Genomic DNA, 19,713 nt, shown 5'->3' with positions numbered 1-19,713 from the left:
GCCACACGCGGCACACGTGACTCACAGACGCCACACGGCACCGACTCACAGATGCCGCACACGGCACCGACTCACAGACGCTGCACGCAGTACACGTGACTCACAGACGCTGCACTTGGCACATGTGACTCACACGCCACACGTGGCACACGTGACTCACAGACACCGCACACGGCACCGACTCACAGACTCTGCACGCGGCACACGTGATTCACAGACACTGCACGTGGCACTGACTCACAGACGCTGCACGCGGTACATGTGACTCACAGACGCTGCACGTGGCACACGCGACTCACAGACGCTGCATGCGGCACACTCGACTTATAGACGCTGCACATGGCACATGAGTTATACACGGCACGTGACACACATGTAACTGGCTGCTAGAGGAGGGAGCAGACCAGCAATCCCCGGTGTGTGCTGACCCCGGCAATGGCTGTGGACCCAGGAGGGGATGCCTCTCTTGTGTGTGGCCAGAGCCCCACAGCTGCTTTGTGAGCTCCCGCTGGGGCAGAGTACAGCCACCACCCAGAAGGAGCTCAGGGCCTGCCCTCTGCATTCATCTGGCGCCCACTCCTGGTGCTGACCCAGTGAACAGCCTCAGCCTGTAATGTGATTTTCTTTTTTTTGTGACAGGGTCTCTCTCACTCTGTCACCCAGGCTGGAGTACAGTGATATGATCAAGGCTTACTGCAGCCTCTACCTCCCGAGTAACTGGGCCCACAAGTCTGTGAGCCACCACGCCTGGCTAATTTTTGTATTTTTTTTGTAGAGATGGGGTTTCACCATGTTGCCCAGTCTTGTCTTGAACTCTGGAGCTCAAGTGATCTGCCCACCTTGGCCTCCCAGAGTGTGGAAATGACAGGTGTGAGCCAGTGTTCCCAGCCCCGCCTATAATTTGAGCTTATGTTTTTCTCCTTCTAAGAAGAGAGCTGAGAACACTTCACACATGAAACGTACTGAAAGCCGAGGGACCAGGAGAGACTCTGTAATTACGGAGAGGGGTTACCTAGGGACACTCAGCACAGGCCTCAGGTTTGCTTTGCGATGTGAGTGCCAGCATGTTTACATGTGTGCTGAAGCTGCCACCGCGGTCACCCTCCAGGCCCCAGATTTGTCAGCAGGTCATCATCAGCACAGTGGCCTTTAGGCCTTGGTTTGGGATAGGAGTAGCTCTAACATATCAAAACAGTTTCTTTCCCCAATGTGATCTTAACTTTTCAGAGATGAAGGAACCTGCTATTGAGGTAACTAAGGAAAACAGCAAGATCAGTTTCAATCACTAAAATATCTAATTCTAGAAAACTAAAATGACACAGGAAATCAGAATTTCTTCTTTTAATTTTTTTTCTTTTTTTTTAGAGGTGGAGTCTCTCTGTGCCCACACTGCAGCCTCAACCTCAGCCTCCTGAGTAGCTGGGACCACAGGTCCTGTAACATCATGCCTGGCCTGTAACGTTGACAGTAGAGTTTAAGCACAGACTTTTAAAGCTAAGTAAACCAATTGTTTTTATAATAAGAATAGTAATAATAATAATAATTCTAAACCCCTTTCGCCACCTTTCCTTGCAGCGTACAGACACCCTGATTAGCTGTGAGCCCCACCTAGGTGCTGTCACTCTAGGGGGGCTGCACCCACAGGTCCACCCTCCTGCCTGAGAAGCAGCCATCACTCCTCAGCAGTGTGAAAAGGCGAGGACCCCAGGGGCTGCAGGAACTTTGTTCCAAAGGTGCAGGAAGGACCTTCAGGACCACAGACTTGTGATACGGGGGTCAGAATTCACTCTGAAGCACAAGTGCTATGGGACCACAGGAGCCTTATTTACTTATTTCCACACACAACTTGGGACCCATTACAGAACTAGGCAGCAGTGCAAAGAGCTGGAATACATGGCTGAGGGACTGTGGTGAAGACATCATAAGGCTCCCACTGGCTTCCTCTCATCCCTTGGTGTGGAAGGTGCTCCATGTCCGCCCCAGCCAGAGCTGCCTGGGGCAGCGCCCATCATGAGTGCCTCTGGCTCTCCCACCAGCCACTTACTCTGATCTGCATAGTTCTTGGCCTTCAGCTCCAGCTGGCGCGTCTGGAACTCGTAGTGCTCCACCTGGATCTGCAGCTCTTTCTTCTCTTGTTCCAGGGCATCTTCAAACTCGATGAACTTCTGTGCATGGAAGGACAGAAGGAGTGGGCATCATAAGTGAGTGTGGAGCAGCTGCCTTTCACCTGAAGGCCTTTCACTTTGTGCCAAGGCCACAAGCTGGCCGGTGGCAAGGCCGGAATGGGGGCTTCCTGCCACATGGCTATGGCCAGCACCCTCCTCGGGCACACTGTGGAGTCATGGGAGCAGGGTGGGAGAGCCCTGCATGACCGCAGGACTTCCCGCCCTCCTTTCCTGCTCACGGCACTTTCAACCCCGGGACAGGCCAGCACTCTCTGTGTCCTGGGAGGATCTGGTGTGAGGGGAGCCTCTTGTTTCCCATTAGGGCTGCCTTCATGGCTATGAGACCGGGGCTGCCATGTGGGCCCTGCACCCAGAGGGCCCCATGCTTGGACTGGCTGGTGCCATCCTGAAATATTTGCTGATTTTTGAACACAGAGCCCTGTGTTTCCATTTTTGCACTGGGATCCACGGACTTGCAGCCAGTCCTGTTTGCAATAGAGTCAGTCGTTTGACTCCTCTCAACCCCATGACTCAGAACAAAGTGGAGCCTACTTTTCTGCATCTCAGCTGCAGCTCAGCTCGGGACACCATCGTTACTGGGATAACCAACAACACAGTCTTGCTCCCAGTCCTTAAAAAGGCAGGGGGATTGCTCTAGGTTTGGCATCTTAACCTTATGTGGTAAGTTTCAGAGCAAAATTATTATCAAACCAGGTGAAAAGAAAACAACTTGCAAAATAAAAGCAGCTCTTGAAAGGTCTGAGGAGCAGAGAGGCCAGTGAGGCGCCAGGTGTGGCTAGGCATGGATGCCATAAGTGTAATTCCTCCAGCAGCCCAGAAAGGGAGCAGTTAACACCTCATTTTTACAGAGTAGAAAAAGGGAATATTATTAAGAAATTTCATTAGGGCCAGGCGTAGTGGCTCACATCGGTAATCCCAGCACTTTGGGAGACCGAGGCGGCCGGATCACAAGGTCAGGAGTTCAACACTAGCCTGGCCAACATGGTAAAACACCGTTTCTACCGCGAGGCGTGGTGGTTCATGCCTGTAATCCAAGCACTTTGGAGGCCAAGGCAGGTGGATCATCTGAGGTCGGGAGTTCAAGACCAGCTTGACCAACATGGTAAAACCCCGTCTTAAGTTAAAAAAAAAAAAAAAAAAGTTTCTACTAAAAATACAAAAAAAAAAGTGTGGTGGTACACCTGTAATCCCAGCTACTCAGGAGGCTAAGGCAGGAGAACTGCAAAGGTTGCAATGAGCTGACATTGCATCACTGCACTCAAGCCTGGGTTACAGCGCATGACTCTGTCTCGAAAAAAAAAAAAAAAAAAAAAAAGAAAAAAATTTCAATGGAAGACGTGCAAAGTGTATATATCAGCTGGGCTTTTTTTTTTTTTTCCCCCCCAGACAGAGTCTCTCTTTTCACTTAAGCTGGAATGCAGTGGTGCAATCACAACTCACTGCAGCCTTGAGCACCTGGGCTCAAATGATCCTCCTGCCTACACCTCCTAAGTAGCTGAGACCACAGGTATGTGTCACCACACGTGGTGAATTTTTTTTTTCCTTTTTTGAGATGGAGTCTTGCTCTGTCACCAGGCTGGAGTGCAGTGGCGCAATCTCAGCTCACTGCAACCTCCACCTCCTAGGTTTAAATGATTCTCCTGCCTCAGCCTCCCAAGTAGCTGGGATTACAGGTGTGCACCACCACACCTGGCTAATTTTTGTATTTTTAGTAGAGACGGGTTTCACCATGTTGGTCAGGCTGGTCTCAAACTCCTGACCTTGTGATCCACCCGCCTCAGCCTCTCAAAGTGCTGGGATTACGGGTATGAGCCACTGCGCCTGGCCCACCTGGCTAATTTTTAAAAATTTTTCATAGAGACCAGGCATGGTGGCTTACATCTGCAATCCCAGCACTTTGGGAGGCTGAGGCAGGCAGATCACCTGAGGTCAGGAGTTTGGGACCAGCCTGGCCAGCCTGAAGAAACACTGTCTCTACTAAAAATACAAAAATTAGCTGGGTATGGTGGCACACACCTGTAATCCCAGCTACTCGGGAAAGGCAGGAGAATCACTTTATCCCAGGAGGTGGAGACTGCAGTGAGCCAAGATCACGCCACTGCACTCCAGCCTGGGAGACAGAGCAAGACTCCATCTTTTTGTGGTTCCCAGGCTGGTCTCAAACTCCTGGGCTCAAGCGATCCTCCCACTTCAGCCTCCCAAAATGCTGGGATTATAGGCCTGAGTGACCACACACGGCCTTGGCTGGGTTCTGAAGACAAGAGTTTCTTGGAAGAAGGGAATATAAACTTGACAGTGGATTTCATGTTTTGGGATCTGGAAGATTCATGGGTGGTGGCCACAGCTGTGTTTCCTATAATAACTCCACCCAGTCTCCCACCCGGATACCAGGCCCCTTGACGCTTCTTCCTACAGCAACAGCTTCTAAAAAGGTCTTTGTGTTGAAACCACTGGGGCTCTGCTCAAGAGGTGACTCATTCTGTGCAGTTACTGAGAGGGCAGAAAACCCCAGAGGAGGGGCCAGAGGGGCAGGCAGGGAACAAGAGGCAGCAGGAAGAGTCTGTGTTATGGCATCACACACAACTTAAGGAAAATGAAGAAAAATACTCCACAGCTGAGAAAATACATGACTTTTTTTGTGCAGCTATATACTGCAACTTCCGTTTTCTGGTTTCAAGCAATTCTCCTGTCTCAGCCTCCCGAGTAGCTGGGACTACAGGTACGTACCACTATGCCCGGCTAATTTTTTTGTATTTTTAGTAGAGACGGGGTTTCACCATGTTGGTCAGGATGGTCTCCATCTTTTGACCTTGTGATCTGCCTTCCTCGGCCTCCCAAAGTGCTGGGATTAAAGGCGTGAGCCAACGCACCTGGTCAAATAAGTGGTTTTGAATTAACTTTGACTACAACTTGCATTTGAAGAACAAACAAATGCTATTAATTGACAATAATTTTTGACAAAAAGCTTTTGTAGGCCAGGAGTGGTGGCTTATGCCTTTAAATCCCAGCACTTTGGGAGGCCAAGGTGAGTGGATCTACAGACCCCAGGAGTTCGAGGCAAAATCCCATCTCTACAAAAAAATAAAAAAATTAGCTGGCTGCAATGGTACATGCCTGTAGTCCCACCTGGGAGGCTGTGGCGGGTGGATCACCTCAGCCCAGGAGGTCAAGGCTGCAGTGAGCCCTGATGGCTGGTGCCACTGTACTCCTGGATGACAGAGTGAGATCCTGTCTCAAAGGAAAAAAAAACGTTTTGTAGAGATTGGTTCTCACTATATTGCCCAGGCTGGTCTCAGACTCCTGGGTTCAAGCAATCCTCCTGCCTTGGCCTCCCAAAGTGCTGGGATTATAGGCACGAGCCACGGATATTTTGTTTTGTGACAAAGTTTCGCTCTTGTTGCCCAGGCTGGAGTGCAATGGCATGAACGCAGCTCACTGCAACCTCCATCCCCTGGTTCAAGCGATTCTCCTGCCTCAGCCTCCCAAGTAGCTGGGATTACAGGCACGTGCAGCCATGCCCAGCTAATATTTTATGTTTATTTTTAGTAGACACGTGGTTTCATCATGCTGACCAGGTTGGCCTCGAACTCCTGACCTCAGGTGATCCACCCATCTCTGGCTCCTGAAGTGTTGGTATTACAGGTGTGAGCCACCATGCCCGGCCTGGATATTTTTAAAAGTAGGGAATTTTATTTCCTGCTATATGAAAAATGAAAAGAATTATACAAACAATATATGTTTTTGTAGGAAAATCAGTGTTAGGTAAAAATAGAAAACATGTTAAACTATGAGGCTCTACTGAATCAGTTAAAACTGTGTGACGTGCTTCTGGATTTGTCTGTGTGTGTGTGTGCGCGCACATCAGGCAGACGTGAGATCATCTTGTACACAGTGCTTTGTAACCTGATTTATTCACGGATTTATATTGAAACGCCTTTCAACACCAACAGGAGTATTCTACCACTTCCATTTTTGGCAGGTGGGTGTTCTGCTGGGAGTGTGTGGGTAGAGCACAGTTTGCTCAATCCATTATCTCTTTACGGACTTTCAGGTCACTTTAAAATGTTTGCTATTATAAAAAAGCTGGCTGGGCGCAGTGGCTCACGCCTGTAATACCAGCACCTTGGGAGGCAGAGGCACATGGCTTACCTGAGGTCAGGAGTTTAAGACCAGCCTGGCCAACATGGTGAAACCCCATCTGTACTAAAAATACAAATAATTAGCTGGGCACGGAGGTGGGCGCCTGTAATCCCAGCTACTCGGGAGGCTGAGGCAGGAGAATTCCTTGAACCCAGGTTGCAGTGAGCAAGATCCCGCCATTGCACGCCAGCCTGGGTGACAAGGGCGAGACTCCATCTCAAAAGAAAAAACAACTGTGTGCACATATGTCTTTGTATATCTGCCTGCTGGCATCCTGCTCTCTGAGGCTGTGGTCATGAATTGCTAACTGACTCTTCAGAGGGTGTCCCAACTTGCACTTCTCCCCAAAAAGTGGGACAGTGTCCTTTTGTAGAACTCTCCACATTTCTTTCTTTTATACTTTTTTTTAAATGAGTTTTTTTTCCCTTTCCTTTATTTTTCAATATTTTTGGGACAGGGTCTCACTCTGTCACCCAGGCTGGAGTGCAGCGGCACAATCACAACTCACTGCAGCCTTGACCTCCTGGGCTCAAGCAGTCCTCCCATCTCAGTCTCCTGAGCAGCTGGGACTACAGGTGCGTGCCACCACAATGGGCTAATTTGTGTGTGTGGGGGGGCGGGTTGTAAAGATGGGGTCTCCCTATGTTGCCCAGGCTGGTCTCAAACTCCTGGACTCAAGCAATCCTTCCCCTCAGCCTCCCAGAGCATTGGGATTATGGGCATGAGCCACTGTGCCTGGCCATTTCAGGCTGTTTCTGAGCCAGCACCACAGATTTTTAAACTGGTATTGTGGTGGTACTATATCTTCTAGAATCTAATATCTGTTCTCCCTCTTACATCTTCCTTTTCAGCATTTTCTTGATTATTCCTAATTTTTCCTTCTAGATTAATTTGAGAATCATTTTGAATCACCTACATACATATTTATTTTTTGATTATGAATCTCACCTGTCAGAAAGCACCAGGTATCTGTCCCTTAGGAAGGGACCATTTACTTTTTCTTTTCAAAGATGGGGTCTCAGGCTGGGCACAGTGGCCCACACCTGTAATCCCAGCACTCTGGGTTGCTAAGGCAGGAGTGTCACTTGAGGCCAAGAGTTCAAGCCCAGCCTGGGCAATATAACAAGACCTTACCTCTACAAAAAATAATCAGTTGGGTATAGTGTTGCGTACCCATAGTCCCAGCTACTTGGGAGGTTGAGGCAGGAGGATTGCTTGAGACGGGGTCTTGCTCTGTCGTCTAGACTGGAGTACAGTAGCATGACCAAGGCTTACTGGAGCCTTGACCTCCTGGGATCAAGCAGTCCTTCTGCCGCAGCCTCCCAAACAGAGGGACTACAGGCGTCAGTGACCTCGCCCAGCCCCTAATGTTGAGTCCTTGTTTTCAGTGAGAAGATGCTCAGGGCCAGACTTGGGGTGAGAGAAAACTCATCTCGAGAAAGTGAAGAGTCCTCTAATGGGACTTCTGGGCTGGATGCTGGAAAATTCTCTCTTTTTTTTTTTTTGGAGATGGCTCTCTTACCCAGGCTGGTGTGCAGTGGTGCAATCTCGGCTCACTGCAACCTCCACCTCCTGGGTTCAAGCAATTCTCCTGCCTCAGCCTCCGAGTAGCTGGGATTATAGGCGCCCACCACCATATCTGGCTAATTTTTGTATTTTTATTAGAAATGGGGCTTCACCATGTTGGCCACACTGTTCTCGAACTCCTGACCTCAAGGGATCTGCCTGCCTCAGCCTCCTAAACTGCTAATATTACAGGCGTGAGCCACCGCACCCAGCCCAGAAAATATTTTTATTTAAAGATCATAGGCCAGGTGCAGGGGCTCACGCCTATAATTCCAGGACTTTGGGAGGCCGAGGTGGGCAGATCACCCGAGGTCAGGAGTTTGAGACCAGCCTGGCCAATGTGGTGAAACCCCATCTCTACTAAAAATACAAAATTAGCTGGGCATGGTGACACATGCCTGTAATCCCAGCTACTGGGGAGGCTGAGGCAGGAGAATTGCTTGAACCTGGGAGGCAGAGGTTGCAATGAGCCAAGGTTATGCCACTGCACTTCAGCCCAGGTGGCAAGAGTGAAACTCTGTCTCAAAAAAAAAAAAAAATTTACTTTTGATTTAAGAGAACCAAGAATTTTCAGTGGTGGAGACTTGGGAAATAAAGATGAATTTAAGTCTACAAAGTACCATCACAAAATATAAACAAAGTTGAGAAAAACAACATTTTAACTATGAGCATTTTTGTTGAATGGGCCTGTATGGTACTAGCGTGTAAAAAATTAAAAAAAAACTACCCGAAATATAGCACGGTAGTATCTTGGACCCAAAGATCTACTGAAGGTGTGACGACAGCAAAGTGAAAGGTTTCTGTACACGCACTCATTATCCATGCTGCAGGGAAGTGTCTATGAGACACGATCACCTGAGTCTAATGAAATGCCGTGTGGCATCCCGGATATGTGAGGCCACCTGTGGCTCACCTTTGAGCATCCTAAGGAGCAATGACTCGAGATTACGAAATGAAGGGAAACATGGGCATCGTCCCTCAGTCAAGACACGAAACATCACTCACGTCTAGGTACCGATCTGTCAGAGGATTCCCTTTTTAGACATGTTTTTAAGACCTACTTCCCCATCCCTCCCACGATCAAAGGGCTCTGCTTGAAAATTAAATTCAACTTTTGTTTTCAGAATTTGCTTTTTGGTGAATATCTTTCATCACCAAGGCTGGAGTGCAGTGACACGATCTTGGCTCACTGCAAGCTCCGTCTCTCAGATTCAAGCAATTCTTCTGCCTCAGCCTCCTAGCCTCCTGAGTAGCTGGGATTACAGGTGCCCACCACCACACCTGGCTAATTTTTGTATTTTTAGTAGAGATGGGGTTTCATCATGTTTTCCAGACCGGTCTCGAACTCCTGACCTCAGGTGATCCGCCTGCCTCGGCTTCCCAAACTGCTGGGATTACAGGCGTGAGCCACCATGCTTGGCCTTTTCAGTGAATCTCAAGATAAGTATTGAAATAACCTGAAATCATAGGCTCTTCCAAAATCTAGTAATCCAAGTCAGTTTTTTAAGTATTCCATGGAATGAGATCATCCTTCCTTTTAAATATAAACAAAGTTACGCAGTGACTGACTTTTCATGTCAAATATAAAATCAAGATGACACAACAGAAGTCAGTATTCCAGACTCAGAATATAAGCGCAATGGCCAGGTAAGTTATTTCACAAGGCGATCAACAGGCTTCTGGTAGGTTTCACAACCCATGGACACTTTTCTGGAGTGTAAAGCAACACATTAAATCCAAAACCTTGGCTGGGCACAGTGTCTCACTGCCTGCAATCCCAGCACTTTGGGAGGCCGAGGCAGGCAGATCACCTGAGGTCAGCAGTTTGAGACCAGCCTGGACAACATAGTGAAACCCTGTCTCTACTAAAATTACAAAAAATTAGCTGGGCGTGGTGGGAGGCGCCTGTGATCCCTGCTACTCGGGAGGCTGAGGCAGGAAAATCGCTTGAACCTGGGAGGTGGAGGTTGCAGCGAGTGGAGATGGTACCACTGTCCTCCAGCCTGGGCAAAAGAGCGAGTCTCCATCTCAAAAAAACAAAAACAACAAAAGGGGAAAAAAACCCAAACCTCCCCTCTCATACATCCTTTAGGCCAGGCTCACTGGCAAGAAACGATTCGGCTCTGGCTAGTTGGTTAGAAATGAATGTTGACACGAATCAAAGATCTTGTTCTTTTGCAATACTAATCAATTTATTTCCTTACCTGGGAATGGGGGGGAGGTGGCATGAATTTCCAAAAGAAAAATTACTCAGTTTTGGTCTTTTATCTTAAGCAGGCAGAGAGGCAAACAGTTGGGTGCTGGGCACATGCCCAGAGGATGCCATTCATGGCTAATTCCCAGGTACGGACAGGGATCTTGCATGGCAATGGTTACCCAGGGCTGGGAGAGGGCAGTCAGAGCTGTCTTTCCATTTCCCACAAGCGCCTGGCCACCTAGATCTGAAACGCAGAGAGAGGACGTGCGGCGGGTAGCCCTGGAGTTACAAAGCTGCCCCTGAACCGGTCGAAGAGGACATCTCTCCATTCAAGTATTACGTGTGGGGCTGAGATCTGCCCACAAGCTTGGGAATACAGGAATCAGGTTGAAGAGCAAGGCTTCCTCACATTTATGTGAAAGGGTCTGCTGGGTTCAGCATCCACATTAAACAAATCCCAACTGGTTGAATACATACTGATTTTCAAGAATGGCAAGACATATGAGAAATATATTTGTAAAAATTGTAAAAAATATATATATATATATTTCCCATCTGTCTTACCATTACGTATACATTTGTACTGGGAAATATATACATATAAATTTATATGGCTGGTGCCAGAGGAAGAAAAATGAGAGTAAAATTAGAACCTCAAGTTAAATGTCCCATCCCATGAAAAATCTCCCTGGGAGGCCAGGTGCTGTGGCTCACACCTGTAATCCCAGCAGCTGGGGAGGCTGAGGCAGGCGGATCATGAGGTCAAGAGATTGAGACCATCCTGGCCAACAGGGTGAAACCCTGCCTCTACTAAAAATACAAAAATTAGCTGGGCGTGGTGGCATACGCCCATAGTCTAGCTACTTGGGAGGCTGAGGCAGGAGAATCGCTTGAACCTGGAGGCAGAGGGCGCAGTGAGCCAAGATCGCACCACTGCACTCAAGCCTGGCAACAGAGCGAGGCTGTGCCTCAAAAAAAAGAAAAAAGAAAAGAAAATCTCCCTGGGAAAAATTATTCTCGAGTAAACTTTTATTCTCTGGCACATTCTTAGGAGTTTACATTGGCTTCTGAAACTTCCTAATCGGCCCCAGCCTCCAACTCCCTCTGGTTCCACTGAACAAGGGACCTGCTAACCGTGCCTCAGTTCATTCTTCTCAGTAGACAAAGGGTCCCTGCTCTCAAAATATGAGCGCTCTAAACTGAGGCAGGTGCACAAGGACACAAGGGCCCACTGGGACTGTGAGTTTATCTGGGAATTCATTTCCTGGGAAGAAGGAAAGGTGATAGAAAGCCTGGCTGAGGAAAGGTTGGGGAGCCTGGGGAGGAAGGGGCACCCAGAGACTTCAACAAAAGGCAAGCTTTGAATCTGTGGTTGTTGACAACAAGAATCAAAATGTCCAAATCCCCGTCCTGGAAACCCCACAACACAGAGGTACAGCGTTGAGGAAAAGGCCCTATCTCGTCTGATGTGGCATGCCCCCAATCTCTTGCTGTTAACAGTGGCTCAAAAAAAAAAAAACAAAAAAAACCCGTAACTGCTTAATGATGTCGTGGGCTCTAAGGGTCTCTGCAAAGACTCCTCCCCCTCATAAGTGACTTGTAGCCTCTGGGTTTCACTGCCAGCCTGCCCGGAGCCGTGCCTGGCCCAAAGCCCTGCCACTGGTAAGCTGGCTTACAAACCACTCGGGCGTGAAGGTTACGTAAAAGCAAGCCGCCCAGCTCCTCCACAGGCAGGCGGATGGACAAACAGCACTGCTGGGACCCTGCTCAGCCACGAAGGAACAACACACACAGCCTGGTGAGTCCCTGAATCCGAATCGCTGTGCAAGATGTCAGAGGAAACAGCATAGGCACCGCGGGACGCCATTATGCAAAGCTGGAGAAGACGCAAGTCAACCTACAGTCACAGAAGGCAGATCAGTGGTTACCTGGGGACAGGTGGGGCAAGGAGAGGTGGGGGAGGCCACACAGGGCACAGGGAAGTAACTCTGGGGTCTTGGGTCTACACTACCAGGATTGCAGGGATGGCATCCAGCATTTATATGTATTTCAAAGCTCATCAGATTACACTCTTTAAGTACGTACAGTTCAGTATATGTCAATGACACTACAATAACATTGTTACCCATGGACAGAAAAGCAGCAGCAGCCCAAGGCGAAAGTCAACCCTGGGCCTGAACACGGGAATTCCGAGGGGCCAGCGGTCTCCCACCAGGCTCTTCTTGGCCTTTCAAGAATGTCAGCCCCTCTCTGCTGTCTCCTAAGTTGCTGGCACCTACCTTCCCATCTCACAATATTTTCCCCTGTGTGCTGTCCTGTATCTGAAACCCCCTGCTACGGGATTGCCCCTCTGTTCATGAAACAGGAAACAAACCTACACTTTAAGTGTCTTCCTTTCTCGCATAAAACTGAGTAACTCACCATCTGCCTCTATGCGCAGGCAGCTCAGCTAGGCTGTCCATAGCTGCACTGTCCAGTATAGAAGCCCTGGTCACATGTGGCTATTGTGACTTTAGATTAATTAAAACACAGCCGGACGTGGTGGCAAGCGCCTGTAGTCCTGGCTACTGGGGAGGCTGAGGTGGGAGGATTGCTTGAGTCCCGGAGTCTGAGACCAGTCTGGGCAACACACTTCATCACTAAAAAAGGCAAATACAACTAAAAACCCAGTTCTTCAGTTCCATGACTCACACCTGCAGTGCTCAATGGCCCTATGTGGCCAGCGGCTACTGAAATGGACAGCACCAAATACAGCATTTCCATTATCCCAGAATGTTCTGTCAGACAGAAAGGCTGCTCAAAAGACAGTCCTTGACCTTCAGGAACTGCACAGTTTGGTGAGATGTGTGCAGAGGCAGAGGAAAGCTGGCTTCCCCTTCTCGTCCACGCACACAGATGGCCAGCCTCTCTGGGTGTGCCGAAAAGGAGAAACAACAGGCTCAGGCTGAATGAACCAGAGGGTGCCGGTCCCTTGTTAGCAAGAAGCAGCTTAACTTGGGGAAGCTGGGAAGGAGGCTGGGTGGGGCCCAGTTCCCTGGGCGGAGGCAGGCAGGGTGCCTGATGGGGGCTTCTCTGCAGGTGCACTGGGGAAGTAGACACAAGGGAATCAGGCAGGGAGGGAACTAGCCTGGTAAAGCCTGAGGGTGGGGTGGGGGCAGGGGGTTTAGGCGGCAGGAGCTGCAGGCCTGCAGGGTGGGGACGGCCAGAACACTAGAGGCAGATGAGGCTGGTGAGGGGGTCCCAGTGGGGGGCCATCTGGGGGAGAGAGCCTCACTCTGTCTACCCAGTGTCCTGGCCCACCTTGTCACTCAGATCCCCTCAAGTTATCGCTGTCTGAGGTGTCCGGTCTGCCCCAGAAAAACAACCAGCTAATACCCCTAACTGGAATTCGGCGTGGCACTCAGAGACCAGATGTGCTTTGTGAGGGTTCTCTGGGCTGGAGAAGTGGTGGGGAGACCCTGGGATGGTGGTGACTGGAAGCAGAGAGCAGCAAAGGAGATGAAAAGTGGGGACGTTAAAGAACTCCCAGGGCAAAAAGAACACCAGGACCTAGTGGCAGCGGGACACTCGGGTGACGAGGGGAGCTCGGGACCCTAACTTTCCTTTTTTTTTTTTTTTTTTTTTTTTTTTTTTGAGATGGAGTCTTGCTCTGTCACCAGGCTGGAGTGCAGTGGTACAATCTGGCTCACTGCAACCTCCGTCTCCTGGATTCAAGCAATTCTTCCCCCTCAGCCTCCTGAGTAGCTGGGACCACAGGCGCATGCCACCATGCCCGACTTTTTTTTTTTTTTTTTTGAGACGGAGTTCGCTCTTGTTACCCAGGGTGGAGTGCAATGGCGCGATCTCGGCTCACCGCAACCTCTGTCTCCTGGGTTCAGGCAATTCTCCTGCCTCAGCCTCCTGAGTAGCTGGGATTACAGGCACGTGCCACCATGCCCAGCTAATTTTTTGTAGTTTTAGTAGAGACAGGGTTTCACCATGTTGACCAGGATGGTCTCGATCTCTTGACCTCGTGATCCACCTCGGCCTCCCAAAGTGCTGGGATTACAGGCTTGAGCCATCGCGGCCAGCCCCTAATTTTTTTATATTTGTAGGAGAGACGGGGGTTTCACCATGTTGGCCAGGATGGTCTAGATCTTTTGACCTTGTGATCCGCCTGCCTCGGCCTCCCAAAGTGCTGGGATTACAGGCGTAAGCCACCGCGCCCAGCCCCCTTTTTTATTTTTTGAGACGGAGTCTACTTCTATTGCCCAGGCTGGAGGGCAGTGGTGCAGTCTCGGTTCACTGCAACCTCGGCCTGCTGGCTTTTAAAGTGGCTGATGCTGATTCTCCTGGCTAAATTTTTGTATTTTTAGTAGAGATGGGGTTTCACCATATTGGCCAGGCTGGTCTTGAATCCCTGACCTCATGATACGCCCGCCTCAGCCTCCCAAAGTGCTGAGATTACAGGCATGAGCCACTGCACCCGGCCTTGGGACCCCAACCTTCAACAGAGCAAAGGAAAACATGTCAGGAGAGCCAGCACCCCGGCAGCGCCTGACTACCTTCTGCGGTGATTTTCATGCACTAACAGCTCATCCTTCCACCCTGATAATAAATGGGAACCTGGGGAAAGGGACCTATCCGAAAATTTTGTCCCCCTCACCCAACAGCCATCCTGCACAGGATAAGGATCTACCAGGCTCCTTTCTGCATGCCACGGATCTTCTTGCTGAGGCCTGGGGATGTGTCCCATGTCTGGTCCCCAGAGCCCACGAGCCAGACTGAGGCACAGCTGCAAAGTGACTGACCTGTGCTGTCGCAGCGGTCAAAGTCACAAAGAACGGAGAATGAGGGGCACCCCAGAACATTGGAGATGGGGACACAGACACCTCTGAGACCCTCGCACAGCCAGAGAGAACAGTGTAGGAAGATGCCCGCCCTTGGGAAGCTGGGGGCGAGGAGTGTTAATTCTGCAACCTTTCTTACATTATTTCAAAACGGTTTTTAAAAACTTAAAAATGAAACAAAGAGATAGTACATTTCATCTGGAAATGTTAATTCTGGAAGAACTGAATTCTCCCAGCTCTCAACCCTGTGTGGCTGCTGCCAGTGTGGCCCGGGGGCTCCCGCAGCCAAGCAGCAGAAGGGCAGGCTGTGCCCAGCAGCTTCCAGACCACCTTGGCCTCTGCCCTGTGTTCCCTCTGGCTGGCAGGCACCTCCTTCTCCATTGCTCCTCCATCTATTTGCTCCACTTTTTAGGGAGACTGCTGTACTCCTGGTGAGCGGTGCAGCTGCAGCAGGCTGGCTTTCAGCGGCACCTGGGACAGGAAGCCCTGGCTACCCCACCTTCACAGCTTCATTACAAAAACTTATTGAAAAGCTGTTCTTAACATCATAACATGGCAGGGGAAGAAATCACATTCCCTGGCCAAGCAGTGGTGAATTTACTATTTGTCATATGAAAAACAAAAATAAAAATTCTTCATTCAGTGTCTTAATTCATATATGAAAAAAACTTCCTGCAGATCATCGGGGTAGAGGAAAAAAAAGAGGAAAAAAACGGCAAACTGATAATCTCTTGGAGATATTATCAGTCCTCCAGCTTAATCCTATCCACATGTTCTATGAAATGGACGACATTTATTTATTTAGATTTTATTTTCATGTATTTATTTATTTTGAGCAGTGTCTCACTCTGTCGCCCTGGCTGGAGTACAATGGCGCCATCTTGGCTCACTGCAACTTTCACCTCCCAGGTTTAAGCCTCAGCCTCCCGAGTAGCTGGGACTAGAGGTGCCCGCCACCACACCTGGCCATTTTTTTTTTTTTTTTTTTTTTGTATTCTTAGTAGAGATAGGGTTTCGCCATATTGGCAGGTTGGTCTCAAACTCCTGACCTGAGATGAGGTCAGGAGTTTAACGTCAAATGTCGGGGCCAAAGTGGGAGGACTGATTGAGTCTAGGAGTTTGAGATCAGCCTGGGCAACATGGTGAGACTTCATCTCCCACCTGCTCAGCCTTCCAAAGTACTGGGATTACAGACGTGAGCCACCGCGCCTGGCCAGTAACTTTTATTTAGCTGGGGAGAAATAAGTTTGAATAAAACTCTTCCTAGGCCAAGCGTGGTGGCTCATGCCTATAATCCCAGCACTTTGGGAGGCCAAGGTGGGCGGATCACAAGGTCAGGAAATCGAGACCATCCTGGCTAACACAGTGAAACCCTGTCCCTACTAAAAATGCGAAAAAATTAGCTGTGCATGTTCGTACAAGCCTGTAGTCCCAGCTACTTGGGAGGCTGAGGCAGGAGAATCACTTAAATCCAGTTGCAGTGAGCCGAGATCGCGCCACTGCACTCCAGCCTGGGTAACAGAGTGAGACTCCATCTCATAAAACAAAACAAAACAAAAACAAAAGCTGTCTTCCCTTGCACCCTTTCCTTACACAACATCAAATGCTGAATGATCAGTGAACATCGGGGTCTGGGGGTGTTGACAGAACACGCGCTCCAGCTGCCTGCCATGAGCCTGGGCTGTTACCGCAGTTTCTTTAGGGTTAAGAACATTTTAAGGCAAACAATGACTACTAACACTCACATGTCGCCTCTCATATTTCAAGGTAAAAAAATACCTCATATTTCCTCTTACAAGCTAAGCGGTTGGTCACTACAGGGAGAAGGGCTCTTTGCTGCCCGGGTAAGCATGGCAAACATGGCGGCTCTGCAGGGCCCTCCTCTGGGACTGCACGGGATGGTGCGTGTGGACGCAGCATCTGCTCCTCGCCAGCCCCACCCCACTCAGGTCTGTTTCCAACCTTCTTCTTTCCCAATGAGAAAGAACTTGAGGGATTAAAGAAACTTTGTATCAGATCCTGCACAACCAGAAACTGCACTGTCTGGCCCATGGGAGGTGGGTAGCAATGTCCAGTGCCTGCCATCCCAGGCAGTCCTAAGAATCTGTCAAGGGCTCTGCCCTGACCCTGCTCAATCTCCTGCCCACAACTCTCCTGGCAACCAACAACCAGTGACGGTGCTTGGCTCCTAAAATAAAACTGACTTGCGACGTCCGAGGCCCGTGCAGCCCAGTGAGGGGAAGAGGATGGGCCCAGGGTATGTGGCTCCTGAGGGCCGGGCTGGCACATGGGCTGGCGACTGTGGACGCCACAGCTTGGGTCACTCTCTCAGGACCCCACCCTCTCTAGCTCCTATCACTCCCATACACCCAGCTGCCTGGTGTCAGAGCACACTGGGCATCGCTGTGGTTATTAGTGGTAAGACGAAGGGAACAGGGAGGGATGTCTGCTCTGCTCATGCTTTTTCCAAACCCTGCAGATTTTGTCTGCTCAGAGGCTGCAGTGGCTCAGGTTACCCATCTCTGACTAAGCCTTCTAGAGCAGAGTGGCTGGGGACGGAGCTTCGGCTGACAGCTTACCCAGGAGTGCCTCTGCAACAAGACAAGCCTGCAGCCTGTGACGTCCTGCTCTCCTCTCATCAGACACACATCTAAGTGATCACCAGTCCCTGCCTAGAAAAGAAGCCGGCCCACAGGGCACAATGGTCTCTCCACAAAGCTGGAAGTGAATGTCTGCTTGACTCAGAAGAGGAGTAAGCATGCCAAATGTTGACGGCAATGAGCCCTTTTCCTTAGCTGTAAAGCCCTGAGGTCTTTCCAAGGGCGCACTATTAGCGTTTAATCACAGCCTCCATGCTGGCCAAGCATTGGTGGGCTTCGAGGCTCGGCTCCCAAAGCTCTCTGTGCAGCTTCTCTAAAGAGCTGAGGCAATGGTGGGTCTCAGCCTAAAGTCGATAGCTCTGCAAACCACACGCACACCCACCAGCTCAGTCCAGTGCAAGCCTTGGGGGAGGGCAGAGGCACTCACTGCAGCTTGCATGTGAACTGCACAGAGCCGGGCAGCACCTATCCCATGCAGAGCTCATTTTTAAGCCGCAAGGTTATAATTCCTACCCTTAACGTTGTCCACCTTGATTTCCTCCTTCTAGTTCCTTCTCAACCACTACAATGGCCACATAGGTCCAGGGTAAAAGAAAAGAAACCCACCGGAAATCTAGGTCAGGCCACTGAGAGTGGGAGAGAAGTGGAGGGTGGTGCCCAGCACCGGGAGGCAGCCACAGCTCCACAGCTGAGCAAGGGGAGCCCCGGCGCTCCAGGCTTCTGGGGAGTAGTCCTCCAGCGCCCGCAGCTACCCAACATGGAAGCAGTCACCCAGGCCTGCATCGCGTTCACTCTGCATCCCGGCTGGGCACTTCTGGGGTGGGTGACCTTAGTTCAGCTCTTCCACTTCTCGGGGCCAGTTTCCTTCCTAGTAAAATGCCTACTGTCACCCTGAGCTCCAAAATCCATGAACTCTTGCATTCCCTTAGTTGAGAGCTTTAACTCAGTTTGGTGAAACCGGGGCATTCCAATCAACACATAACTGCCTCTGGACAGCAGGAAACCCAAATGCAACAGAAACCACAGTAAGGAGCAATGATATCACACACTGTTTTTTTTTTTTTTTTTATAAACATGCTTTAAACCAAACTAGGGCATAACTCACCTTGGTTTCAGAAAAAGCCAAAATGCTGAAAAACCCTTTTCATATCAAAGTCAAGAACATGTTAAGCCAAATTAATTGAAAAGGAATTCAAAGTCATTTCCTAAGATACTTCCTATTCATAAGTCCAACAGCATCACCTAACTCCTAGAATGGGAAAATGTCTGTGCTTAGAGACCGCCTAGCACAATTCACTCCTTTGATGGAAAATCAAAACCCAGACAGGCGACAGGCCAAGGTCACAGAGGCAAACCAGGGATGGGAACCAGCGCTCCCTGAACCTGCTTCCAACAAAGGGCGAGGCTCTGGGCCCACACACAGGCAGGCCCAGCTTAGTGTCTGATGTGAATGAATGAAGCTAAGTGGTACTCCCTACAGGGCACTGCTCTTCCAACTGCTTCACAAATCAGCGATTTCCAGGTTATGGAGACATCCTAGACCAGAATTAAACGCTTCGAACTCCGACTTTTAACTCCTCAGAAGCCAGAGTGGAGTTTCTCAGCGCTGGCTACATCAGCTAACAATCTCACCGGGCAAGGAACCAAGGGGCAAAGCGATCACCTCTAGAACGCGAGTGTTCGGCCTGCTGACAGGAGCAGCTCGTCTGCGGCCTTGTTCTGTGTTTACATCAACCAGTCAATTCACCCATGTCAGACCTTCAAAATACGGGATCAGGGACAAGGGAAAGGTCTCGGACATCATCAACAGACGGCCGCAGCACCCTCAGAAAACCAAAGATTCCTTTTTGAGATGGGTTTAGAATGGCAGCTAACAGAGGTAGCAGCACTTGGGGTCTGGAAAACGGTTTTGACTAAACACAGGCACCAAAGCAAAGGGAGCTGGCATGCAGAGGTGGGTGGGAGAGGACAGCGAGGCCTGGCTTTGAGGCTGAGCTCCCCGGGGATGACGCCAAGCACAGCGGGTTTGGGGTTGAGGGTTGAGGGCTGGGGCTGGGGCAGGGGGCCAGGGCCCAGGCCTGGGGGGGATGGGGTCCCTGGTGTTGGGGTGGGGTCCTGGGCAGGCGGGGGTGCTCTAGGGAGGTGTCTCGCGCTGGGCAGAGGGGGTGGGGGAGTCCCGGGGAGTGGGGCAGGGG

The 19,713-nt window shown here is 50.0% G+C and overlaps 1 protein-coding gene across 16 annotated transcripts in view; it reads right to left on the bottom strand.

The window, feature by feature from the left end:
- The window catches only part of MAPK8IP3 (mitogen-activated protein kinase 8 interacting protein 3), a 60,408-nt gene that overhangs the window by 39,690 nt on the left and 1,005 nt on the right, over positions 1 to 19,713 (bottom strand). For all 16 annotated transcript variants that reach the window (XM_017511173.1, XM_017511178.1, XM_017511175.1 and 13 more), the window contains exon 2: positions 2,045 to 2,165. In XM_017511173.1, coding sequence (XP_017366662.1) covers positions 2,045 to 2,165 — 121 coding nt within the window. The remainder of the gene's footprint in view (positions 1 to 2,044; positions 2,166 to 19,713) is intronic.

The sequence above is a fragment of the Cebus imitator genome, unplaced genomic scaffold, assembly GCF_001604975.1.
Source record: "Cebus imitator isolate Cc_AM_T3 unplaced genomic scaffold, Cebus_imitator-1.0 Scaffold444, whole genome shotgun sequence".
Lineage (NCBI taxonomy): Eukaryota > Metazoa > Chordata > Mammalia > Primates > Cebidae > Cebus > Cebus imitator.
This window is presented reverse-complemented; position numbering and strand designations above follow the sequence as displayed.